The sequence below is a fragment of the Scheffersomyces coipomensis genome (assembly GCF_036884675.1).
Source record: "Scheffersomyces coipomensis strain NRRL Y-17651 chromosome Unknown DFJ63scaffold_6, whole genome shotgun sequence".
In the NCBI taxonomy this organism is placed as follows: Eukaryota; Fungi; Ascomycota; class Pichiomycetes; order Serinales; family Debaryomycetaceae; genus Scheffersomyces; species Scheffersomyces coipomensis.
The window spans coordinates 345,672-371,843 of NW_027042897.1; the positions used below are offsets into that span (position 1 = coordinate 345,672).

The 26,172-nt window shown below is 30.8% G+C and overlaps 15 protein-coding genes across 15 annotated transcripts; 10 read left to right on the forward strand and 5 right to left on the reverse strand. All coding sequences in view use genetic code 12, as the record gives it.

Moving 5' to 3' along the window:
• Window positions 1–70: 70 nt before the first annotated feature.
• On the forward strand, window positions 71–4,765 carry DFJ63DRAFT_336900 (uncharacterized protein; the record flags this gene model as incomplete). Its single annotated transcript, XM_064908448.1, has 7 exons — window positions 71–400; window positions 714–978; window positions 1,346–1,639; window positions 2,225–2,338; window positions 2,573–2,771; window positions 3,045–3,279; window positions 4,496–4,765. The coding sequence occupies 7 exons, from the start codon at window positions 71–73 to the stop codon at window positions 4,763–4,765; spliced, it is 1,707 nt and encodes a 568-aa protein (XP_064760346.1).
• Window positions 4,766–5,007: 242 nt separating this feature from the next.
• DFJ63DRAFT_314778 (uncharacterized protein) lies at window positions 5,008–5,397 on the forward strand (the record flags this gene model as incomplete). The annotated part of the gene is made up of 1 exon (XM_064906424.1): window positions 5,008–5,397. One exon carries the CDS (start codon window positions 5,008–5,010, stop codon window positions 5,395–5,397), a length of 390 nt encoding a protein of 129 aa, XP_064760347.1.
• Window positions 5,398–6,053: 656 nt separating this feature from the next.
• Window positions 6,054–7,514, reverse strand: DFJ63DRAFT_314779 (uncharacterized protein; the record flags this gene model as incomplete). The annotated part of the gene is made up of 1 exon (XM_064906425.1): window positions 6,054–7,514. The coding sequence occupies one exon, from the start codon at window positions 7,512–7,514 to the stop codon at window positions 6,054–6,056; it is 1,461 nt and encodes a 486-aa protein (XP_064760348.1).
• A 1,972-nt stretch (window positions 7,515–9,486) lies between these two features.
• On the forward strand, window positions 9,487–9,786 carry DFJ63DRAFT_336902 (uncharacterized protein; the record flags this gene model as incomplete). The annotated part of the gene is made up of 1 exon (XM_064908449.1): window positions 9,487–9,786. The coding sequence occupies one exon, from the start codon at window positions 9,487–9,489 to the stop codon at window positions 9,784–9,786; it is 300 nt and encodes a 99-aa protein (XP_064760349.1).
• Window positions 9,787–10,053: 267 nt separating this feature from the next.
• On the forward strand, window positions 10,054–11,271 carry DFJ63DRAFT_314780 (uncharacterized protein; the record flags this gene model as incomplete). The annotated part of the gene is made up of 1 exon (XM_064906426.1): window positions 10,054–11,271. The coding sequence occupies one exon, from the start codon at window positions 10,054–10,056 to the stop codon at window positions 11,269–11,271; it is 1,218 nt and encodes a 405-aa protein (XP_064760350.1).
• A 273-nt stretch (window positions 11,272–11,544) lies between these two features.
• On the forward strand, window positions 11,545–12,056 carry ACB1 (long-chain fatty acid transporter). Its single transcript, XM_064907184.1, has 2 exons — window positions 11,545–11,595; window positions 11,764–12,056. Exons 1-2 carry the CDS (start codon window positions 11,569–11,571, stop codon window positions 11,995–11,997), a joined length of 261 nt encoding a protein of 86 aa, XP_064760351.1. The 5' UTR covers window positions 11,545–11,568; the 3' UTR covers window positions 11,998–12,056.
• Window positions 11,658–12,678, reverse strand: DFJ63DRAFT_213369 (uncharacterized protein). The gene has a single exon (XM_064904068.1). It carries the CDS (start codon window positions 12,551–12,553, stop codon window positions 12,044–12,046), a length of 510 nt encoding a protein of 169 aa, XP_064760352.1. The 5' UTR covers window positions 12,554–12,678; the 3' UTR covers window positions 11,658–12,043.
• A 187-nt stretch (window positions 12,679–12,865) lies between these two features.
• On the forward strand, window positions 12,866–13,612 carry REX2 (Rex2p; the record flags this gene model as incomplete). Its single annotated transcript, XM_064905226.1, has 1 exon — window positions 12,866–13,612. The coding sequence occupies one exon, from the start codon at window positions 12,866–12,868 to the stop codon at window positions 13,610–13,612; it is 747 nt and encodes a 248-aa protein (XP_064760353.1).
• Window positions 13,613–14,802: 1,190 nt separating this feature from the next.
• Window positions 14,803–15,690, forward strand: DFJ63DRAFT_336907 (uncharacterized protein; the record flags this gene model as incomplete). Its single annotated transcript, XM_064908450.1, has 1 exon — window positions 14,803–15,690. One exon carries the CDS (start codon window positions 14,803–14,805, stop codon window positions 15,688–15,690), a length of 888 nt encoding a protein of 295 aa, XP_064760354.1.
• A 665-nt stretch (window positions 15,691–16,355) lies between these two features.
• DFJ63DRAFT_213335 (membrane insertase) lies at window positions 16,356–17,656 on the reverse strand. Its single transcript, XM_064904063.1, has one exon. It carries the CDS (start codon window positions 17,560–17,562, stop codon window positions 16,405–16,407), a length of 1,158 nt encoding a protein of 385 aa, XP_064760355.1. The 5' UTR covers window positions 17,563–17,656; the 3' UTR covers window positions 16,356–16,404.
• A 1-nt stretch (window position 17,657) lies between these two features.
• DFJ63DRAFT_213336 (MCT family MFS transporter) lies at window positions 17,658–19,644 on the reverse strand. The gene has a single exon (XM_064904064.1). It carries the CDS (start codon window positions 19,454–19,456, stop codon window positions 17,789–17,791), a length of 1,668 nt encoding a protein of 555 aa, XP_064760356.1. The 5' UTR covers window positions 19,457–19,644; the 3' UTR covers window positions 17,658–17,788.
• DFJ63DRAFT_213431 (flavin-containing monooxygenase) lies at window positions 19,644–21,869 on the forward strand. The gene has a single exon (XM_064904069.1). It carries the CDS (start codon window positions 19,832–19,834, stop codon window positions 21,743–21,745), a length of 1,914 nt encoding a protein of 637 aa, XP_064760357.1. The 5' UTR covers window positions 19,644–19,831; the 3' UTR covers window positions 21,746–21,869.
• DFJ63DRAFT_213338 (uncharacterized protein) lies at window positions 21,870–22,647 on the reverse strand. The gene has a single exon (XM_064904065.1). It carries the CDS (start codon window positions 22,441–22,443, stop codon window positions 21,994–21,996), a length of 450 nt encoding a protein of 149 aa, XP_064760358.1. The 5' UTR covers window positions 22,444–22,647; the 3' UTR covers window positions 21,870–21,993.
• Window position 22,648: 1 nt separating this feature from the next.
• Window positions 22,649–24,161, forward strand: ARR3 (Arr3p). The gene has a single exon (XM_064904066.1). It carries the CDS (start codon window positions 22,713–22,715, stop codon window positions 23,982–23,984), a length of 1,272 nt encoding a protein of 423 aa, XP_064760359.1. The 5' UTR covers window positions 22,649–22,712; the 3' UTR covers window positions 23,985–24,161.
• DFJ63DRAFT_213707 (uncharacterized protein) lies at window positions 23,961–26,146 on the forward strand. The gene has a single exon (XM_064904071.1). The coding sequence runs from the start codon at window positions 24,339–24,341 to the stop codon at window positions 26,118–26,120; it is 1,782 nt and encodes a 593-aa protein (XP_064760360.1). The 5' UTR covers window positions 23,961–24,338; the 3' UTR covers window positions 26,121–26,146.
• The last annotated feature ends 26 nt before the right edge of the window (window positions 26,147–26,172 follow it).

The following is a 26,172-nucleotide window of genomic DNA, read 5'->3' on the forward strand; positions in this document are numbered from 1 at the left end:
ATTTTCTTTTATTTTCAGCCCAATTTTGAACAGATTACTTTTCTTAAAATTAAGGCCTTATTTTTAAATCATGTCTACTACTGTTCACTGTGATTGTTGTCATTGTGTTAAAGCAAATAAAAGTCCTGTTGTTGAATCTTCAAATGGAAATGCAAGTGCTTCTTATGAACTAGATGAAATGAACCAAGCCATCTCGGATGAAAGTTTGATTCAATTTGGTAAACGAATTCACAATATAAGTATAGCTATCCAAAACTTAAAAGAAAAACTTCAAAAAGATTATTCTGATGAAATAAAGAAAGAGTTCAATTGTCGCGATTGTGGATTAAGCTTTGGTGCTATTTTAATATTAACAGGTGCCTTTCTAACAATCTTTACACCTAATTTTCTAGGTGCAACAGTTTGATTCAAAATTTGATAAAGACAAGTTAACTCGAAAGGTTTTATTGACTTCATAATGAACAGATTTATAATATTGAACAAATTTAAAATAGTATTTATATTAATATACCATTGATACCTTTGTGGTGAATCGAAGTAAACATTCAACAAATTGTAGTCCAACAGATTTATTAAACTTAAGTTACTTCCAGTCAAATTACATTTCCTACTAAACACTAAGCGTAATATGAGTTTTCAAATCGGTCAATATATTTGACAGTGAAATAAATGATATTATTTTAAACTTATTTATTTACAAATAATATTATCAGTTATTCAATTCTATGAAAAGCCAACAATCAAGTGCTATGCCATTTAGAAATTCGACATCTCAAGAGATTGAAATGGCTCAATTACCCAATTCTAATTCATACAGTTCTACAAACTCCAATAAAATTAAGAAGAATTCAACAAATAAAACCAATTCAAAACATACTGCAACTAAATCAAATCTAAAGGCTGAATTAAACCATCTTGATGCAACAATTGCAAGTATTAAGAATCAATTTGAAGAATATCACAAGACTGATTGTGAGAGTATAAGACAACAATATCACACATCCTTTTGTTACCGTGAAACAAAATTCTTTTATGCCATATTGGCTGGAACGATTTTGGAAGTATGCTATTTGGTCTATTATTTATCTTTATTGGGATGATATTCAAATGTAAATGCTAGTTTATTTTAATCGTTATAGGTGTTAGTAATTATTTCTACCATTTTAATGACAAATTTTTATGTATTGTATTTCAAGCATAATAAAGAAATAGATAATGCTAATGCCTACTTCATCTTCTTTATCTACAAAATATTTTTAAAACATTTACTTTTCTTTCACTTAATGACTTGTTTATCAGATCATGCCTGTTGATATTCATTGTGACTGTTGTCATTGTATTCCAGATAATTCAAATCCTACTGTTGAATCTTCTGATGAAGTCATTTCATTGAGTAATGAACTGGACAATTTAAAACTTTATTTTCAGATCAGATCTACTATTCCTCAATGTGATTGCTGTTACTGTATTACAAGTAATACAAGTCCTACAAAACGAACCATCTCAAGTGAAGACTTGATTGAATTCGGTAGAAGAATTCATATGATGAGTGTTGAAATTAGAAACTTAAAAATAAAGCTCAACCAAGATTATACTGAAAATATAAAGAGAAAATTTAATTGTAAAGATTGTAACGATGGTTTTGGTTGGTTTTTGCCAGTAATATCTCTCTTTATGCCATTCTTTTTGGTAAATATTATCTTTGCAACTGATATTCTTGATATAATAAATAAAACTAAAGGTCGGTGAAGTTGCAAAATGTAATATAGATGCCTAATGAAAAATTAATTCTTCTATTAGTTATATAATTGCGTTAATATACAATTGAATACTACTCTATATGAATGCTTAATCTTTGAGTGAATAGTTCATATTTTAATTTATTTATCTATTGTACACTTGTAATCGATCAACACTCTAATTGCTAATAATATTGACAGAGAAATTAAGTTTGATAAGTTAGCAGAATACAATTTATAATTAAACAACTTCAACTTTCTTGTCCTTCTTTCAAAATTCTTACATAATTTATTCAATATTCAATAGATCATTAACTTATAGTAAGTCTAGTTTTCAACATAATAAGGTACCACCAGACTCTTTAAGTTCAGATATTACAATGACACAATTTCCTAAAATAACTTCAAACATAGATATTACATCTGTTAGTGATTTCCAACATATTCAAACTGGAACTGAGCTTGCCAAACACTTCATGATCTAGATACAAAAATGAAAGCTATAAAAGTTCAAGTTGAGGAATCTTTCAAAGTCGATTGTGAAAGTTTAAGAAGTCAAGATCGTGACTGGACTTGTGCAGGTACTAAAGGACTTGTTGGTTAATAGTGTCTGCTTTGATTATAGAGATGTTGTCTTTTATGATTTTTTTCATCGATTCAATATATGAATTTGATTTATCTTGAATATATACTAGATTTATCGATTCACTTTTATATATCAAAACCTTTTAAAGAAATTATGAAGAACATGAAACTAACTATTGACAGCCGTTTAGAAATCATGAATTAATTTCCATTGTTTATCCTCATCATTGTGACTCTTGTCAGTGTAGCAGAGGGACAAGTGTTGAATCCGAATGAATCATTAATTATAACTCCATCCATAGATTCAAGTTTCACTTTAACTCCATCGATAAGTTCTAGTACATTTGATAAGAATAAACACAGCGAAAGAATTAATTCTATGGAGGCTGATCTCGATATTATTAAAACAAAAATAGTAATCCAAATATTAAGAATAAACAATACAATGTATAAAGGCAACACTAAAAATAAAGTAGCAGGCACATCTAAACATGATTCACAAAACCCTTGACTCACATCTTTAGAACTTGTATATAAGATATAAACAATGAATTTGTTTGAAAATTACAACCTCCTAAAATCGTTATAAGCATATGAAAGAATTATGAGAAATGGTTATATTTAAAGTCTAAGCGTATCACAATTTTTTAATCTCTTCTATATACAAAGTTATTCCACATAAGAATCAACTTTACATTTGTACGAGTAACATTATTTCAGTATGAATGGTCATCAACCATATAGTGCACAACTGAAAAGTTTGGCTTCTCAAGAGATTGAAATGGCTTATTTACCCATTTCTAGTTCAAGCATATCTATAGACTCCAATCGAACTAAGAATTCGCAGGAATTATATTCAAGAAACCCAAATTCTTCATATACGACCAGTTTTTCAACTGAATCAGATCTAATTATCCAACTTCAACTTCTTGATGCAACAATTGATAATATTAAGGTTCAATGTGAGAATCATTGTCATGCTAATCGCACAAGTATAACATGGAAATATCATACATCTTTCTGTGTCCGACAGTATAAAAGTTATTTGGCTATAATAGCTGGGATCACTTTGGAAGTATGCTTTTTCTTCTGTTATATTCATTTTGCATATGGGGTAACAGATTCAAAAACTAGGTAAGATGTAACCTTTCTTCTTAAAGAAATAATTCGTTAAAGATAAATATATTTAATTACGTTTACCAACGATAACAAGTTATCGCGTTACTTGAATATGAGGTACTTGTAGTATAATATTTTACCTCATTCTTTAATTTTAAGCATAATAAATGAATACATCACTGATTACTTGATATTTTCATTTTCATTTTCATTTTCATTTATCTTCAAAATAATTTTAAGCCAATCAGTTATATCCATGTGTATTACTCCTCATTGTCAGGGTTGTTGTCATTGCATTAACGTTAACACGCCATATGTTGTCAAATCTTCAAGAAATGAATGGTCACTGAACAATGAACTATACAAAATGGTACAACCTATTTCAGCTCCAAATTTGATCAGATACATAGACAGAATCCATAATATGAGGGTTAATATTACAAACTTAAAAGTCTTAATCAACAGAGATGATTCAGAACATATAAAGAGTCAGTTTGCATGCGTTTACTGTGAGTGTGGCTCTTTTGCTTTCTTCGGATTCACATTGTTATTTATAGTATGCCTTTTGCCTACTGTTCTACTTGCAAATCATATTCTAGATATTATAAATAAAATCAATGGACATTAATTCAAATGGTCAAACTTATAAAATAGTTTCTTATGAAAAAAAATAATTCAATAATTATATAATTCCGATAATATATGACTGAATCACTATTTTAATCGTAAAAAGTAATAGTCTTATATGTGTAGGCTATGAACTATCTTGTAGTGAAACTATAATTCAGAAGAAATCTATATTTAAATGAGTAGTATATTTTAGTAATATTTTGCAGTTCCTACTAATCGCTAAGCATAGCATATGCTTTAGATTATATTCGGTGAAATATCTGGGTATACCTTTAACATTTTATGCTGTTTATTTCAATCAGCTTTTTTTTATTTTAGAAATATACAAATCCTCTTTGATTATTTAATAGGAAAGTATTTCTCTTGATTTGCTTACATCTACAAACAATAAACAACTATACAAATTCAAACGCTCAATGGAGAACTCTATCAATACCATTTCTGATTTACATCTTCTGGATAATTGCTACTCAACAGAATCACATCTTATTAATCAACTTCAATGTCTTGATAATACCTTAACAAAACTTAAAGAAGAATCTCAAAAATATGGTCTGAATGATGATGATAATAATTCTTGTGCTAAACATTATGGTGTCGACTTTAAAATCATTAGAATAGCATTCTTTATAGAAGTTGTATTCTTTCTTGGATTTTCAGTATACAGTGCAGTGAACAAAGATTCAGAATAGACTACAAGTCATTATATTACAAAATAGAATGTCAGTAGTTTTTATATAAACCCTTTTGTATAATACAGATACGTAGATGAAATTCTAATGTACAGAATACTTCAATAATTTCTATATCATTTGTTATGCTAAAATCTAATTAATGTTCTATGCTTAAATTCAGATATTTCATATAACCAGGGCTAACCATTGCAAATAATATATATGTATCTCCTTTGACCTATAGCAATATATATCAAACGATGTCAAGTGAAAATTTCAATCTTTGCAAATGTTGCCACTACAGTGGCTCCCAAAAAACCGAAGCAGAAAGTTATACATCGGTTGAACATAATCTACCTAAATTTCATAATAATAATATGGATAATGCAACAGCTATGCTAGAGTCTAACAAAATTCAAGCATTACAAAATATTTCTGAAGAAGGCTTGATTAAAATTTGCAAACTAATCCAGACCATGAATAGCGAAATTGACATCTTAAAGAATAGAATTAACAAGAAGCCGGTGAAGATAGATTTCGATTGTGAAGATTGTATAGGAAGCAATTTTTTGACATTTTTAATGGTATATACTTTTGCCCTAATGTTCATCGGAGTTATGGTTTACGGATCAGATATCGCTACTACATGAAATTAAGTATGAGCAGATGGTATGAGAATATGCCTCGTCTTTTTTAGTTTGTTTAGTTTTAACTCATTCCAAGTCAAGAAAATTATTTGATCAGAAGCTTTAAAATCTGAGTATTAATAAAACCAACTTTTAATCGGGTAAATTACCTTTTATTCTTTCAGATATTACTAAGTTGTTAGTCACCTATCTCTATTGGACAAGATCAATTATAATCAATTCTATAAGAATTTTAAATCTCAATTCTGAAATTTAGTATTGGTTAGTTCATTTCAGCCAATTGTCTAGAATTACTTATATTGGAAAGTTGATTTCTTACATGGGAACTAATAAAATTATTATTAGAAGTTAATTTATTTACTGAATCAAAATCTATCGAAGGGTTATTTTTATTTATTATATACACATATGAATTTACGTTTCATTTAAAGAATGGTAATTACCTCTCACATTCGCGCTACATGTTTTAGTACATTATTAAACAATAAAAAGTAGAAATTTATTCTGATAAAATAGAGCTAACATAAGCTCAGAGATATAAATAAGCTATCCATCCCAAAAACATGACGAAAAGGAAGAATGTACCACAAATTAACATACACTACAATATATCTATAAGAAATTGGTAACACGAAAAATTTTAAGTTAAATATTCAAAACTAGCTAACTTTTAATATTTTCGAATAAATTTCGAAAATTGATTGAAATGAGTTATCCAAGTTCGAAAGTCCTACCATAACGACACTAAATAAAAATAAAAGAATTGAATGTTCACATTCATCTAATGTCTTTGAATAAATAAATCTGACCCAACATAGATTATAGCAGCATTTATACATTGCAATGTATTCCGCTATCATGATAGACAGGAATACCATGCTGGTAATGCTATTACTGAAACGTTTATAGCCTTCTCCAGTTTTTCCAGATGCAACAATTACTGTTGAAATAAAAAGATAAAAAAGAAACCCATACACAAGCAAGTGGTCAAACGTTAAGTTTCTCCACGTGCTGTGATTGGGATCTTTGTCCCTGACTGCATTAGAATTGTTATCACCGCCTCCTCCACCACCACTACCACCAGCATTGGCACCAGGGTTAGCTCCAGTATTACCACTATCACCACTGCCAGCATTTGCACTAGGGTTAGCTCCAGTGTTAGCATATCCGAACAAACCTTTTAGCCAATCTTTGAGCTGATTTGAACCAGCTTTAGCAACTGGTTTAACTGCAACAGCTCCAGAAGTACCCGAACTACCAGCATTAGGAGTAGATGTAACATCAGCACCAGAAGTACCCGAAATAGCAGCATTAGGAGTAGATGTAACAACAGCACTAGGAGTAGATGTAACAACAGCACTAGGAGTAGATGTAACATCAGCACCAGAAGTACCCGAAATAGCAGCATTAGGAGTAGATGTAACAACAGCACTAGGAGTAGATGTAACAACAGCACTAGGAGTAAATGTAACAACAGAATCTTTTGGAGCTCCAGTGTAAGGACTAGGATCAGCTTCAATATTAAAATCAGAATTGGTACCAAGATTGGCAACGCTTTGTGGAATAACAGGAGAACCATCCCCAACTTGAAAAAATTTATAAACAATTCTTTTTTGATTTGGGGAATCTAAATAAAGAAACAACAATCCAGATTCTTGAATTAATGTAGCAATGTTGGGATCAACACCTGAACCAACTTGCTTATCGTTTTGATTTTGATCTGAAGTCAGGTTAATTGGACTTAGGATTGCTGGTTGCTGAATTGCACTTGCAGCTCCAGGCATACGATGATGATGAAGATGATGATGATGGTGTCTTCTAGTCTCGATTAAACTTCCTCTATCCTGTTGCATGTCGCTATTGGAATGGAGATCAACTTGTAAATTTGAAGAAGCGGCACTTTTATCGGCGACAGCCTCGAGGCTAGAAGATCGCTCATTTGTAATAGCTTTCTTTTTTGGATTACCATAGTTATCAGCAGGTGAAGTAATTTCAATCAGTACTCGTTTCATATGACCTTCAGAAGAGTGTTCAGATGAAGATTTGGGTGGCGCAATAGTAAATAAACTCCTAAAGCTTCTATGTGCCTTTATTTTAGGGGTAGTAGTCTCAGCTGACATCTTTGATAGTTATAGGTGGTTAAAATCAAATGTAAAACTGGTGGGAAAGTTCTAACTTTATACTTCGCTATCTGAAAATCTGAAACATCTTGTTTCAGATATTTCTTTACATCTTTAACTTGAAAGAAAGGAATAATGTGTCACCTATTTTTAATAAAACATTAAAACTGCAAGTATTGTGGCGATTTCAGTGTTGTCTTGGTTTGGTTTCATGATTTGTATTTCTTCCCATATCAATCTATATCTCTATTTTGAGCTTTCATTATAATTCTCTAGCATTTATTGATTTTATCTCAGATGATGGATAGTAGTGTGAAATACAAAACTACTGTCGCTACCAATTAAATCGAATTTAATGTCATATATATCAGAGGAAATTTTGATTAATACTTCTTGTTCCTGAAATAATCGGTTTTTTTTCTATGTTTATTATTTCAGATTTAACTTCTTAAGAAATAATTGTTTGAACCTCTTTATTAGTAGGTTATTTAAACGTATTTAGCTTTTCGTTGGCAAATTTCTTTTTTATTTCTTGACTTCTCAGGACTCTGAAACATTGAAAAATAAAATAGCTAATGTTCTAATATAACGGACTTATACTTGTCTAAAACTCATCATCTAAAAACAAATTTGAAACAATTATGATATATGTCCTCTATTAATTTCAATTCAGGAGTTTGGGACTTTTATTTGAACAATATTTTGGTCTTATGGAAATTAGAGTCTTAAGATATCCATTCTTGTAGTATTTAAAATATTTACTGTAGCGAAACTTATCGTTTTAATCTGCTAAAGTTTTCGTTCTCTGTCGTTCGTTCAATTCTCTTCTTTATTACAATCAGAACTCTCCCATTTGTGCTTTTGATATCTAATTAGTGTCATACCTTCTATCATAATAAAGATTTTTCAAGACTGTTAATCATAAAATTCAAACAGTTAAAATGCCAGAATCACAAACCTTAATTGGACTAGTTTAAGAAAACGAAAACATTCAATTATGTGTTGCACTAATCAAATATTCTTATACATTTCGCTAGCACTTTTGTTTGAGTTCTTCTTGGGCTTCGTATATTTTATTTCTTTTTATATATTTGTGTTTACCTAGATCGTTAGTAACTAGAACTCAGAATTGGATCATATAAACAAACTTTCAATACACATATAGTCTATACTAGAACTTCTTCCTTTTCACCTGTAATCAAACAAATCATAATGAATCTCTTATCGATCAATTAGATATATTATTATGCTAAGCCTTCTCAGCTTTCTACTTAAATTCGGTAGCATTTATTTCCAGAGAATAAAATTTTCAGTAGTTCACATTTATTTATTAATCATTTATATTATGGATAGAGTAGCTCAGAATGATTTACTTCATGTTACCTCTACAAATTCAGAGGCCCAATAATTGCATGAAACTATTAGTACTATTGAAGATATTTCTTCAGAAAATCAAGACAACGATTTAAACAATGACAAGTTTAAAGATTTGAAAAGATTTTTAAATAAACTTCATGAGTATTTCCTTGAATTACATCTTGAGTTTCTTGAAGATAATAATCCCAAGGCTATACAAAGAATATACCCACCTAATGTGACATTAGATGAAAATTTCTGCGGATGGTGTAAAGGATACGGATGGCTCGTGGTGATCATAACAGTAGTTTTATTTATCGGTTGTGTAGCTTTTAACTGTTTTATGGGATCACTAATTCTTACATTGCTAGAAATCAAATCCAACGGTAAATAGTTAGTCTAATATATATATAGTTCTAGTTATGATTTGATTTAATGAACGTTATCTTCACTATTTTAGAAGTTAGAAATAAATTTGTTATGTTAAAGATTGTTCAGCTTCTACAAAAAGATTAAATGTGAGATATTTAACTTTTATTTTTGTATTTCATTTAGATTTAATTTTTCTTTTCCTTTTCTTTTCCACTTTTTTCATTCATTGATCTAACTATACATCATGCCAACTAATAATTCAAGTTCAAGGTTACAACAACCATTTCCGGAAATGAATACCAATTCAAACCCAGAACAAAGTCCAACTCCAAGTTTACTTGAAATTAGTAATAAAATCCAACAAATCAATAGTGATGTCACTGCCATTGAAAAACAATTAAAAGCTAAGAAAAGAAAGAGATTAGCCATAAAAATTTTACATTTTTTAGTTCCTTCACCTATGAATATTCTTGCTTTTTTTATGTTAGGTGGTCTGTTAGCTCATAATATTTATTATTTGGTTTTAATCTTAAAATCAACATGAACTTTTGTAACTTTACATAGTTTTTTAAATGTATAGGTTTTAACATACTTTTATTATTAAACTTTTTTTCATATGCTTAACAAAATGTAAGATTGTTAAAAAGTTGTTGCGAAAACAGTGGGAAAAAAATGAGTCAGGAAAAAGAATGACTTTTTTTTGCATCTTTAAGCATAACAAATATATAGTTAAAAATAAACAAAAATTTAACCCAAGACGAGAAAATCACAATGTAATACCACTTTATATTCATTTGTATGTTGGTCCGGGATGAAATATTGTTCTAGTGATCTTGAGGAAACCGACTTACTAAGAGGAGGAGATAGTGATAGTGACGACGAACATAATATATATGATTATAAACGTCATATATTATTCAAAGTTTATACCTGTTTACAAGATAAAATCAGAGATCAAGTGGTTAGATATCATGGGATTGAAGAGAATTCCCAAAATGTGGTGTTTTATCATGATTTAGAACCACAATATTTCCGAGAAAATAAACTTATGATGCATCTGGATGTTTATTTCAATAATTTTAAATATTTCCGAGATCATCATACGGTGATATTATCGTTTGAATTAGGTATAGACGATAATGGTGAAGGAATGAAAGAATTATTGAAAAGATTTATAGTGATTAATGATTTAGAACCTGAGATAAAAATCATTCTTCATATTAAAAAATGTTTCCCCTTAGATCGAGACCATTGGAGATTCAAATTACCTGATCATTTACTTCGAAAACTTCAAATCGTAGGGTTTATCTTTGATACTGATTATATCGCTCATGATTGTCCTTTAAGTTATCATCAGATCATTGATATATTACCCGTGATTTCAGTTGCATGGTTAACCAAACCTATCGTTACTGTATTTTGTATTGGAGAAAAAGTTCGATTAAAGGAAGATGTAGCCTTGATTCAATTACCTAATGTTAAATATCATGGGTTTGAAAGTTATGATATTGATTTACAATATCGATGGGGGAAATATTTCCTTAGTAATTTTAACACTAAGATTGAAAAATTAGTATTACGGAATTTTCTAATGGGTACTATTTCAATTAAATTTTTATTCCCCAATTTAAAAGAACTTTATTTGATTGGATATCATGATTTACCATTGAGTATATTTGATATAAATAAAGCAATATCAAGAGATGGGCTTTTAATTAAGATTTTAAGTTATTATAATGTGTGGAATCATCAACCAAAGATTGATCATATTGGAGATTCATTTAAATTATGGATCAGTAATGAACGGAATGATCAAAAGTCTTGTGTGAGTTATACTAAGACACGACAAGAAGTTACTCTAGTTGAATTTGAGCCTCATTATCATTCCAATTTGGATTATTTACAAGGACGAGAATTTAGTTGGGAATTCTTATCCATATATGTTACCACTGAGGAGATGAGTGAGGAGGATCATAAGACCATCAAAGAGAGAGATGAAGCATTGGCAAGACAAAGAAATGAGTGTTAACAAGTATAGAATCCCTATTACTGTTGAACCCATCGATCCAAGACTTATATACATATCTCATAGTGGGATGTGTGGTGTGATGGTGATGGTTTGAACAGGTTGGTAGCCTCAAGATTATTCATTTGTGCACAGTTGCGTCATCAAAAAAAAGGAAACATTTTGAACATTTCACACTACCATACTTTAAAGCGAAAGTTGGAGAGTTCTCATATGAAGAAAGAAACCGAAAAAAAATTTTGGGTAATTAGTTGTTTATACGTATCAAGTTATAGATAATTATAATCGAATATATCCACCATGCCATCTCAAGAATTCACTGAAAAAGTAAGTATCAGATACGTAATGGGAATGATTGACCAAGTGTCGAATTGAATTGAATTGAATCGGATTGAAATTGATTCAATTAGCCTCAAGTTTTGATTCGCCTTCCCCCACTCAATCCATTTTTTACAACCCAAATCAACACAACATACTAACTAACACACACATTAGGCTGAAGCTGTTCAAAACTTAACCACCCGTCCAAACGATGATGAATTATTAAGTTTATACGGATTATACAAACAAGCCACTGTTGGAGATAATACTACTACCAAACCAGGTATTTTTGATTTAAAAGGTAGATATAAATGGCAAGCATGGAAAGATTTAGAAGGTACTAGTCAAGAAGATGCTGAAACTCAATATATCGAATTAGCCACTTCATTAATTGAAAAATATAATTAGATTATTTATTTATTTAATTAGATATGAAAAAATATATATACAAAGTTTATGATTTTAACAGTATGTACGCGTCTCTGGTGAATTCTTTATTGATTCGAATTATGGAATCAATTAAGATCAATAATGGGATAAGTAAGTATGGAATGTAAAGCAGAATCAAATTGTAGACTTCATTAGGAGTCAAAGTCATGGTTTGAGCAGAATTGGTATACACATAAGCTAAACAAATCAAAGTAGTGAATGAAGCATTGAATCCATAAAGGATGGAGAAGACATAATAATTGATCGTTTTTCTCTTTTTTAATAAGATATAAATGAAATAGAAAAACAAGGGTAATTGAAATACTAATTCGAAAAATCCAGATACTTTAAACCATAATGGTTTTTCAAGAAGTAAGATATCTCTATTTGTCAGAATATGAAAATCAAGAATAGTATGGGAAATAGGTAAAAGATATTGAGGAGGGATGACGATGGATGAATCGATTAAGATGGTGATGGGGACATGAAGGATGTAGTAGGCCAAGTAGAAGGTGTCTAATGATATCATGGTCATGATGGATGGATGGATGATGGTAGTGAAGAAAGAAACAAAGTGGTTAAAGGTTGGATTTGATAATCGTCAAATTATAAAATGGTGATACTTTCTCGTTCTCAGTTTTGTAAACAACGCCAAAACTAAACTGGTACGAAGACCCAAAAAAAAAAAAGATTTGATTTGATTTCTATTTGACAGTCAATTTTTCAAAACTAAAAGTTTAAATTTTTAACATAAGATCGAAAGTTAGATCAGGTCAAAGAGGATATGTTTAGAAGTTTAATACGAACCACTAGATCGTCTACTACAACCATACTAAAATCTATCACAATGTCTATTACCCCTGTTAGATCCATCTCCACTAATGTTGAGACATCTACTTCCTCATCTGCATTATTAGATCTCATTAATAAGACTAAGAAAGTGACAGTTAAACAACCGTTGGTATGGATAGATTGTGAAATGACGGGATTAGAAGTATTCCAAGATGATCATATTATTGAGATCTGTTGTATTATAACTGATGGAGATTTAAATATCATTGAAGAAAATGGATATGAATCAACAGTATATTATGATAAACAAGTCTTGGATAATATGAATGAATGGTGTGTTACCCAACATACGAAATCAGGACTTGTGGCTAAGATCTTATCTCATCCTGAACAAACCCTTGAGAAAGTGAATCAAGAGATTATAGAATACGTTAAGAAATATATTCCTCAAGAGAGAGTGGGGATCTTAGCTGGGAATTCAATTCATATGGATAAATTTTTCTTAATGAAGGAATTCAAACCATTAATCGATCATCTTCACTATCGATTGGTGGATGTTAGTAGTATAATGGAGATGGGGAATCGTCATAATCCTCGTCTTATGAGATGTTATCCTAAGAAAAAGGGAAATCATACTGCTAAACTGGATATTTTAGAATCACTTGAACAATTGAAATGGTATCGTGATCATTATTTAAAGAGTGAAAATGAAGTTAAAAGTTTTATAGAGGATTATGAATCTAAGCAAGTTGATATTGAAGGTGATGATAGTGATAAAGTAATTAAGAAGAGGAAGGTGTAAAGGTTTACGTAATCGGTTAGATATTTGAGAGGAGGGGAGGAGAGGAGGCTGGTATAGAACCGTAATTGAAAGAGATTAAGACGTGGCGTTGTTTTTTCAGGAACAATAATCAAATAAGGGCGAAGGCAAAGGCAAAGTAAAAGTAACATTAAAGGTCAAAATTAAAAGGCGAAGTTACGAGATGGAGATTAGATTGAAGGGAATCTTCTAGAAGCCAAATAAGGAAATAACGTTTTATAGTGATTAGATAGATATAGTAAGGAACCCATAATAAAAAAAAGCCTATAGAATAAATAAGGTGACAGTATTTTATAGTAGAAGGAGATACGAAGAGATGGAGAGCACATGATTTCTAAGTAGTAGTAAACAAAGTAGTAATAATATAATTATAAATTAAGTAATGACAAATAGTAATGATCTTCACCAAAATTATTAATAACTAAATTATCATAGTTAATATGATGGTGAATCAAGATGATCTTCTCTTTATGATTTTTTTTACAGTTTATTTCGTTACTAATACGCTTATGTAATCGGAATCAGCAGAAGTTACAGTTTAGACATAACCATTATCCTAAGACCGCTTATGTAATCGGAAATAAACTGCAGAAAAATTTCTTTTTTTTTCCGAGTGTCAGCCATTTTTTTTTAAAAAGTTTGGAGATTTCGGATTCGGATTTAATGGGCAAGGATATTAAATGTTTAGTAATTTTAACTTCCATTGTCTCCGAACCGGAAGTGGCTGATTGATCACCCTCGTATGTTATGGTTTACACTTAGTGTCCTGTGATTCAGTGTCACTGAATCACACTGTTACGACCACTCTTTCCTCCATCCAGTAACTCCAGGTTTTGTTCGGGCTTAGTTATTTTAAGTTGTTTACGTTTTAATGTTTTTTTTTGAATTCGCGGCTGTCGGTAATAAAAAAAAGAAATGGAAATAAAAATGACAATTTATTTACGCTTACGCTTACGTTAACGCTTACATTACACATAGCCAGAATTGCAAAATATGAATAATCATAAATTGGTCTATATATATATTATAACCTTTGCCACTTTTATATTTCTAATTTATAACTTTAATTATTTGATCTGTCTTTAGTTTATATTTAAAGCCATTCGACAAGGTTATATCAAGAAGGTCATATCTATCATATACATATACATATACATATACATACATTCACCATGACTAAGAATATTCATCCTTGGAAATTAACTTACGATCAAACTTTAGATCAATATTATTATATCAATAGTCAAGATAATTCTATAACTTTTGATTTACCTTGTGAAGTGAATCATACTCCTTATAGTTCCATCTCTTCATCAAAGGGGAAATTCTTATCTAAATTGAAAAGATCCAATAGTGATAATGCTTATAATTGTTTCATAACTAATGCTACTAATAATAATAATAATAATAATAATGCTACAACTAATAATTCCAGTAACAGTTCAGTATTATCCAAAATAAGTTCAGTGTTATCTTTAAAATCATCTAAATCTCATGATTCCATGAATACCACCTCTACCAAACGTCAACATTCAATTGATAAATCCATACTATCAAAATCAACTAATAATAATAATACTACCACCACCATAACTCCTAATAATTCAGAAGAATCATCATTCAATATCTCATCATCAGACATGGACGATAACGATGGATCATCATCAATCATCTCAGGCTTAGACGATGAGTTCCTCATTAATAATTACTCCAACTTTAGAAACTTCGCCGGTACATCCGTAGTACATACTCCATCGTATGAAATGACAGATATAGAAGATTACGATCAAGAAGAAGAGGAAGAAGAACTCGAAGAAGAAGATGGTTCAATCAACTCCTTCGAAAGTGAATTCGAAGATGAAATCCATTCATTCTACGATTATACCTATATCAGAGATGATCATAATAGTATTGTCGATAATAATGGATACTACTATACTGATGATCAATATGAAAATGAATCTGAATTAGAATCAAATAAATTAAATCAAAAATATAATATCGATAAAGAATTAGAAAGACGTGAATTACGTTTACAAATGTTAAAAGAGTTGTATTAGTCCAAGTGGTGATTATACACTTGTTGGTTATTTATTTTTGGGGTAAAAAGTTTTTTTGGGGTAAAAGATTTATTTTTTTTTGGGTTAGACCTATCACTACCACATCATCATCATTATAGACACACACACATACACACATTAGATGGTAAGGTTGGGATGGGTCATACTTTCAGGTTATTATTAATTCATTTAGAGATGGGGTAAGTAGTTCAAACTACAGTTGCTATGACATTTAGGTAAAATAACTCATTTCATCAAATTCATCGGCGGTTACATTCGGTTATAATTAAAAAAAAAGCGTTATAAAAAAAATTCTGTACATAGACAAACTCTTGTTTCCTAAGCTAACCGTATTTCAATTTAATTTCGGTTGCAATGGATACTATAAATAGAGACAATAATATATTTATTTATTTAATACTTAAAAATGATTATCTGTAGTAAATAGTTATTGTAGTAAGGGGCTGCACTTGGAGATATATCCCCGTATTCCGAAATTTTACCATCTTAAGTTTAAACCCTTTTGACACCCTACAACCTTCGATGTTTCAGTTAAACTATGAATAATAGGCTTTGAAGATCTAATGTATGTAATTTAACTTAAATCTTGTCTTCTCCCCTTTTGTGAACCTTTCTTAATTCAGCCATTACAACCGATCTCATTATCAATGATTCATTTATTTTGGTTAATATATACAAGTTACTAATGTCTATTTACTTATCATGTCTTTTAATAAATCCATGACTATTTAATTGTTTTCTTTTCGTATTTAATAATTTCTTATCAGTTTGTCTAGCTTTCGTAATAGCAGTTTGTTTATTCTTTTCAATGAAATCTCCTACGAAATCTCCCATACTTTGATTAGCTTTAGTATTATTGGTATTCTTAATCATTGGTGGCATCTTAAGTATCTTTCTAAAATATGATGATTTAAATAATGAGGCTTGGATTAATGAAAATATCGAATTTATCATGAAATATAATACCACCGCAGCAGAGAAATTCTTGGTAATGAAAATAGATGCAATTGGTAATAACGTTAACATTGTTTTCATAGGTTTAGCCATTTGTTGATTCATACCAGTCTCCCCTCCAAATCTAATAACCATAATAATTAAAGCAGCAGATATACCTTGTAATCCTAAATAAGGATCAACATCAGCTAAATTTTGAAACCACGCATACCCTTCATTCTCAAATCCTTCTACAGGATGATTGGCCATTTTTCTTAAGGCTTGAAAGAACCCATACGCAAATGGTAATTGAATTAAAGGAGCCGCACTTAAATAAGTCTTTATCCCTTCCGATTTCATGATTTGTTTACGTTCTTGTAAGGCTAAATATCTCTCATTCGAAGTTTCAGCATTCTTAACATCATTCATAATTTGATCTAATTGAGGTTTAACTTTTTGCATTTTACTCATATTAACCGAACTTTTCATATAAAGGGGGAATAAAATCAATCTAATCCCAATTGTCAAACATACTATCGTCCCCCACCATGGTAATCCAGTATATACATGAGTTATCTCTAATAATTTCTCAATGGTAGCTGTTGGTCCCCATCCTTGCGCCATACCGATTGAATCTAAATATCCAAGTTCAGTAGAATGAAGTGTAGTGGTGATTTTATCGATGATTTCACCCGTAGATGAATTGACTTCTTCAAATGAAGGTAATGTATTAGATATAGTAGGTGTAGTGGTTGTACTGTTGGTGGAGTTGAATCTGATTGATGATAATGCCATGGATTTAGTAATTGTAGTTGGTGTAATGAATTGAGGTTTGAAAGCAAGAGTGGCATTCCTGCTTAGAAGGGATCTACTCCCGACCATAGACATAGTCGATCGACTAAGTCCAATTCTAATCATCGTTGGGAATATATGTGGTGGATGGAGTAGGAAGTTGAGTCAATTCGAGTTTCAATTAACTGATTTACAAATTGAAAAATTTTTTGTTGACTTTTTTTTTTTTGTGTGCGAATTGGTTAAAATAAAATAATTTGCAGCTGGATTAATCAGAACTAATAACTACAATTAACCATGTTGATTTATAGAACTCTATTACTATACATTAATGTATTTCTATTTATCATACTTATACTTTCATGGGATAAAATATCCTTACAAGGTATGACCATAAAGTATTTTGTAATAATGTATTATATCTGTCTATTGTTTCTTCTAAGATTCGTACTTCTTTATTCAATTCAGAATTAACTTTTTCTAGGGATTGTGAATCTGTATGACTTGGGGTTGATGCTCTTGATAATTTCAATTGTTCATATTCTATATGAGCTATATTCAATCGCTTCTTTAACTTATCCCGTACTAACCATTCCCGAACAATCATCATTAATATAAAACATGCTATAAAGCAAAACCCAGCAAATATTTGAGAATGAAAGAATGGTCGAGATGAAGTTTTACTTTTTAATAATAATGTTATAACTTCAGCAATTAAACAAAAAAATGAGATAAAAATATTCATTCCTGACCATGCTGCCGGTAAATTTTGAGGAAAATCTTCTAAAATATCCGCCGCTATAGGTTGAGCCATGGAACTTCCAATCCCCATTACTAACCCCACCAATGCTGAAAATCCAATCAATGTAGCATAATTCATCGCATTAATCCAGAAAGCAAATATAAGAATGGCAATTAATAAACTTATCCCACTGGTGACATTTGTTCGACCGATTTTATCCGCCATAAGTCCCATGATTGGTCGACCTACTACTTGAGCAGCATTTAAAATCGATGATAAAGCAGCTCCTTGTGAACTTTTCAATCCTACTGATGTGGCATAGGATGGAAGTGAGAATATTATTAATAAATATCCTACTAATGCCATAGCATACCAAAATGATAATAGTACAAGACTATAATTTTTAAATACTTTAATACTAAAAATAGCCTTGATATTTATAATTAAATTCTCTTTAGTTAACGTATCTTTTAAAGTAGGAGGATTCTTTAATCTTCGAGGTCTCATAATTAATAAAGCTAGCATCGCCAAAAAGAAGGTAACAATCCCACACATTCTAAGAGCCCATTTTTGATCACCAGTCTTTTCAATTAAACCGTTCACTGATAAGGAGAAGATCACCCCACCTAGACCTGATCCTGCCACCGCTATACTCATAGCCGTTGCTCTTCTTTTCTTAACCCAAGTTGGTAACACTAAAGTCCCCGGTATGAATACAAAACTAAATGAAATACCCACTAAAACACCTTGAGTTAAGAATAAATGCCAAAGTTTAGTAGAAAATGATGCAAGGATATAAGCAATCGATTGAACTAAAATCCCCACGAATGTTACCCATTTAAATCCAAATATCTTAAATGCAATGATATTTATAGGAGCTAAGAATTGAGCTAAGAATACCACTAATCCTCCAATTAAAGCATAATCATATTGAGTTGCTCCTGGAAATTTATCGGCTGATATATAAAAATCCAAAAATACTCCATAAGCACTATTGACTCCCCAGCATGATACTACTAACATCATGGTACATATCGAAATTATCATTGCAAACCATCCATCAATGGGATATTCCCCTTCTTCAACTTCATCATCGTGTTTGCCATCATCTTCAACATCATCATGTAAGTCATGAATGGTGCTATGTCTTGATATGATATCTAACTGATTGACCAATTCCGACGCTCGATAAGCTCCCCCAACGTATTGCTCTGAATATAGAGTACCACCATGTTGATCACACTCTGAGATTGAGTGCTTCTGATCATTTGATTTCATATTTGTTTCTGGATTATTTTCATTTCTTATTCCAAATCTACTAAGAGTAGTTAGAGTTTAAGACTATATGAGCTTTAAGGTAACTTTAAATGAATTAGACTGTCTGATTTTGGTCATCAGTAATTTGAACAATGATTAGAAATTATCAATTGATAATCGTTATCGAGAATGTCCAATTTTTTATCGGGATTTACGCGCGATTTGGGCGATAATTGGCCCCGCTGCCGCTAGTTGCTAAATATCAATAACGAGGTACACACGCTAATTTAACTAGCTAACTTTATTATTACTTGATAACCTATTTAAGCTTGCAATAGTCTTGGAAGTTCAGGTCTTTGTACATTAAGTCAATTAATTGTAAATTCAAGATCTGAAATGAAGACAATTGAATTATCTCAATTGGTTAATCCTCCAGTATTAAATGAACCAGTGAATGAAAATATTCCAATTCATTTAGTGTATGGAGATTTAATTCCAAAGGATATAAACGAAATAGATAATTTAGATAAAGAAATTGATGATTGGGTCAATGATTTTAATGAGGCCATAGATATCGTGCTGGAAAATACATCGGGTAAAGATACTTTAAGTACTTTATTAGTAAACCATGCTACTTGGAAAGATCATTTGGCATTAACTTGGGATTTCCATCAATTTCATGGCATAGATAATATCAATCATGCCTTAATCAATCAAACCAAACCATTTCACATTACAAACTTTAAATTGAACAAGGAAGTTGATGAACTCTTTAATAATGGATATAAAATTGATACTTATCAATCGAATAACCCACTTATTAAGGTTATCCTGGTTTTGATAGATGCTGATAATAAATTTGGTAAAGTGACAGGTGTATTTAGATTAATTTCAACTACAGAAGGTTTAAAAGCATATACCTTGTATACAGTTTTGGATAACATTAAAGGGTTTGAAGAGAAGAAATTTTCGAATAGACCAAAAGGTGTTAATCATGGTATTCATAGAATTAGAGAGCCTGGGTTAGCTTTGAATAACAACAGGTTTAAATGGGGTGGTGATAAACAACCAACTGTGTTAATCGTAGGAGGAGGTCAAAGTGGGTTGAATTTAGCTTCTAGGTTAAAGGCGATGGGTGTTTCTCATTTGATAGTTGAAATGAATCCTAAAATTGGAGATAATTGGAGAAATCGATATGAATCTTTAGTCTTACATGACCCAGTTTGGGCCATTAAATTACCTTATATGAATTTCCCTGATGTTTGGCCTCTTTTCACTCCTAAAGATAAATTAGGTGCTTGGTTTGAATCATATGCCGATTTAATGGAATTAAGTTACTGGACTAATCAAACGGTTCAAAAGTCTAGTTTTGATGAAAAGACCAATTTATGGAAAGTTAAAATATCAGACAATGTCACTGGAAACGTAATTGATTTGTATCCCAGCCATTTAGTAATGGCAACGGGTCATTCGGGTGAACCAAACATCCCAATATTTAAAGACATAACCAAATTTAAAGGTGAAATAATCCATTCATCCAAATATGAAACTGGAAAAGTATTTGAAGGTAAGAATGTTTTAGTGGTTGGCGGTTGTAATTCAGGACTTGATATTTCTCATGATTTGTATGAACAAGGTGCTCAAACTACTATTCTTCAAAGATCCAGTACTTGTGTAATCTCGTCAGAGGTAGGGTTACTGTTATTAAATAAAGGAGCTTATGAAGAAGGTGGACCAGCAGTGGAATTGGCAGATTTAGTGTCTCATTCTCTTCCAATTCAACTCCAAAATCTTCTTTTGCAAAAAGTTTATAGTGCTACAGTTGAAGCTGATAGTGACCTATATGACTCATTGAAGAAATCTGGTTTCAAATTGGACTCTGGTTTTGGTGGAACTGGACTAGTTGGAAAGTTTATAAGAAAAGGTGGAGGGTTCTATATTGATGTCGGGTGTGCAAAATTAATTGCTGATGGTAAAATCAAGATAAGACAAGGTGTTGAAATCGAGAGTTTTAATGAAACTGGTGTTACGCTTACAGATGGCACTATCATTGATAACTTATCAGCTATAATTCTAGCAACAGGCTACTCCAATATGAAGGATAGTACAAAAGGTCTCGTTGAATCTAACATTTATGACAATTTAAACTCAGTTTGGGGATTGGATGAAGAAGGAGAAATTAAAACAATGTGGAGAGATTCTGGTCACAAGTCTTTTTGGTTTATGGGTGGAAACTTGGCCCTATCAAGATATTTTTCCAAGTTATTAGCTCTAAGGATAATTGCTTATGAAAATGGTTATTTAGATTAATGAACGTTTGGATTAGTTAAATCACTCTCAAAATTTTCATGTAGAGATCTATATTAGTTAAAGTAATTCCAATATTGTTATCATCCCCAACTAACAACGTTGTTGATTCTTATATCGATACCCCTACATGGTTACCACAATAGCAGCAACATGATAAGCTTATTTATGTAAGTATCCAATGGTGAATTTAGTGAGATGTTTAATACTCTTTTATTAACTATAACTATGCTCAATATATATAACTCCTCTTAATCTTTAAAAGGGATCAAGACTTCTTGATATGGTTTATCCAACTCAACCCACCCAGTAATACCACCATCCAAAATTGTTACTTTGTAATCTTTTATGTCATTTTCATTAATATGGTCTTGGATCCATCCTGCAACCTTGACAGCTCTTTTTCTTGAACTATTACAATGAATAGCAATATCCTTAACCTCAGGCTTTTGGTTAATGATGACATCAAGAACTGTATCTTTGATATGTTCATATCCATCTATGGTAGTAGCAGGAATGCTTATAGATTCTTGAAGGATAGAAGGAGATCTATCGTTTCTCAAATCTAAAATGACGGTTGATTGGGGAGATTGTTTGATCAACTTCAATACATCTGCTGGAGCAGTTCTAGTAGCCGTTGCTTTTGGATCTGGGTATTTGTCCAACCAAATAAGGACAGGATTAGTACTAGCACTTGCCATTGTGATGATATTGGTATATATTAGATAATCAAGTAATGAAATAAATAATGAAAATATTTATACAATCTTTCTTCTCCCGAATATAATCGAAGTTTATTAAGCCATGTTGATAATTATACGCCGGGATTTGGTTGGTTTGTCGTCGTCACGTGACCATTAATTGGTAAGCAAAATATCATCACTATAAAAGCAAAAGAAACTTTCAGATGAGTTTAATTTTATAAAACCGTTTTCTTTGTTAAATATATCGAACGATAATACTATTACAAATGACTACTAAACCAGGATTTAGAAACGATATCAAATATGTGTTCAAGGAGTTATCGTTGGTGGACAAACTCTTACCATTGTTAATTATATTGGCTATGATTTTAGGTATCCTTTTATCAGTTTATGTTCCTCAAAGTAGAGATGCGTTTAATGGTGCCCAAGTCGTGGATGTATCTATTCCTCTTGCTGTTGGTCTTATTGTTATGATGATACCACCTCTTTGTAAAGTGGAATGGGAAAACTTTGCTCAATTCTTTAATAAAGATAAGTACCTTAAAGAGATTCTAGTTTCATTGTTTATTAATTGGGTTATTGGTCCATTTTTAATGTTTGGTCTTGCATGGCTTACCTTATTCGATGAAGATGAATATAGAGTTGGTATTATCATGATTGGAATGGCCCGGTGTATTGCTATGGTTCTCTTATGGAATCATATTGCTGATGGTGATAATACATTATGTGCTGTCATTGTATTAATTAATAGTTTATTACAAGTGGTATTATATGCTCCATATCAAATATTCTTCTGTTATGTCATTACGGGAGATTATCATTCATCAACTTTAGCTTATTCATTAGTAGCCAAGAGTGTCGCTTTCTTTTTGGGAGTTCCTTTAGGGTTTGGTTTATTAATTAGATTTGCATCCATTTATACTATTGGTTTAACCAAATATAACAAATTTGTATTACCATATATAAGTCCATGGGCTTTAATTGGGTTATTATATACTATTGTGGTTATTTTCATTGAAAAAGGTGATGAATTCATTAAGGAAATTGGATCAGCTTTAAGATGTTTTGTACCTTTAGTACTCTATTTCATGATCATGTGGTTTGGAACCTTTTTCACTTTACGTTGGTTATCTAATTTCACCAATGTTAGAAAATTCAACCTTAAAGTTCCATCTAGTGACTCTGAACCATCTATCACTGAAGAAACTAAATTATTATGTGGATGTGAATCTAAAATGGAAGAATTCCCTGAAAAGTGGAATAATGGATGTGCTGCTAATTATGCTAGTACAATCACCCAAACTTTCACAGCAGCTTCCAATAACTTTGAATTGAGTTTGGCTGTTGCTATTTCCATCTATGGTAATGGTAGTAAACAAGCCATTGCTGCCACATTTGGACCATTATTAGAAGTCCCCATATTGTTGATACTTGCCTTTGTGGCTAAATATTTCAAAATAAAATTCATTTGGTCAGACGTTGATGATCATAGAGAAGAAGAAGATGTGCAATTAGAAGGTGTAGAGTGTTCAGAGTGATTTAATGAAGTATATCTGTGTAAATAGAAGTTAGAGCTGATAAAAGTATTGTAAATAGCGGATAATGATAAATGAAAATTATAGAAAAATATACTAGAATAAAATGATAAAGATATGTAGCAACAGCAGGGAGCAGTTAATAGTAAAATTTATTGATCATATAATAAATAGATCTATTTATTTAATCATCTGAGTCATAATAGGATTCATTATAGTTTAACACAGTTGCAAAAATTAAGAGGTCGTGTGCAAATGCTCAGAATCACCAAAAAGAAAATTATTCTGAACTGATTTACCAAACCTGTTTACAGCCAAATTTGACGGTCAAAGGGGAAATATCATCAATATCTGGATATGTCCTTATCTAGACATATAGCTAGAGGGATACGGCATGGTGGTGGTCGATCCATCATACGACATCATCGAAATTTGCTGATTCATACTACTAATCTTGATGAGGGTATTACCTTACCTGAACATATCATTATTGAATATTTAAAATCAGATCATAATGATCATAATGACATACAAACTATAGAGAAATTAAGTTCCATCATTCTGAATTTACCCATTAACAAACAATCGACCATTTTAAATGATGTTAAGGAAGGTAATCATCACCCATCATCAACATTGATATTGAATATTCAATTACAATTGGGATTAAAACGATTATCCCAAGAATCAAACCATAATGAAGTTTATAAATTCATCGTTCAAACCATCAACTCTCATGAATCAATCCCCTTCCAACCCCAATTACTTGAAACCTTCTTATTCAATCTCTTACATATCGATAACATAACTTCAGTCTCATCATTACTTCATATTTTATTCAATGCATCTCCCCATATATCATTCTCCAATCAATTCTGGTCATTGTTATTAGCGAAGGTATGCCAATCAAGTCATTATCTTGGCGCATTGATCATTTATCATCATTTAGTGGATAATTATCAATTCTATGATCAAGAGAATTATACCAGTTATGCAAATAATTATAATAATCATATTCAATTTTTATTAACTCCATCAGTTATTGAAAACTTGGCCGTTATATTCCTGAATAATAATAATTCAAGTCATATCAAGGGTCTTCAACAATATTTTAAACGATTTTATTCATACGTCAATGATAAAAAAACTTTAAAATCATTAAAAATCAACTTGATTGAATGTTATAGTAATCAAACTAATCTTAAATCGGCATTGTATCATTTCCGAGATTTTAATTATAATCTAAGAGGGAATTATACGTTTAATAATAATAGTGAGAGTAGGACGAGTGATTCAGCCAAGATGAATTGGTCCAAAATTGAGAATTTACAACGAATTTCAAATGAAATTAATCATCAATGGAATATCAATAATATAGAATCCAATATCAACACCATTCCAACATATCCTGATGATTTTAAATCTCCCATTGATGAAATTCATGAACAATTATCATCTAATTTGTATAATCCCGATTATGAAAAGAATATTTATTCAAATCAACATAATTCTCAATCATTAGCATTGATAAATGGTTTGATTCAAACCAATGATTTACCTTCATTCCAATCTTTAATCACGAATTATATCAGAGATACCAGGAATTCCCTGTCGTCAAGTGATTTAGCCAATAATTTATTATCATTCATAAACTCAAATCATTTCAATTTATCAACATTTGTCATTAATGGACTTGCTGAATTGACCTTGTTTAATGAAGCATATCTTGTATTATCTCAATTATCAAATACGTTTAATAAAGTCCATGAACGGAATTTAATCAAATTAGAGAATTTCTCCAACGTCTTTCATCATCTTGATGCGCAATTAAACCAAGCGTTTGAACCTCAAGTATTGGAGTTCTTGATAAAGTTTATCCAATTTTATCAACAGTTGGATCACAAGTTTGATAATTCCTTACCATCTCAGATATATATCGATTACCTTGAAGTATCCTTAAATCACAGTTCATTAGAATCATTAAATTCATCCCATATCTTACCATACATAACCATCCTCAAATCAAAATCAATCCCATGTATATATCTAACTAAAGAAGCTTACGAATTACTTTTTCAAATCTGTAATGATTCTGAAAAAGATCATTATTTCCACTCTGGATTTATAAAAAAAACTTAAATTCGTCACCTGTACATATATAATTACACAAATATATAAATATACACCATTC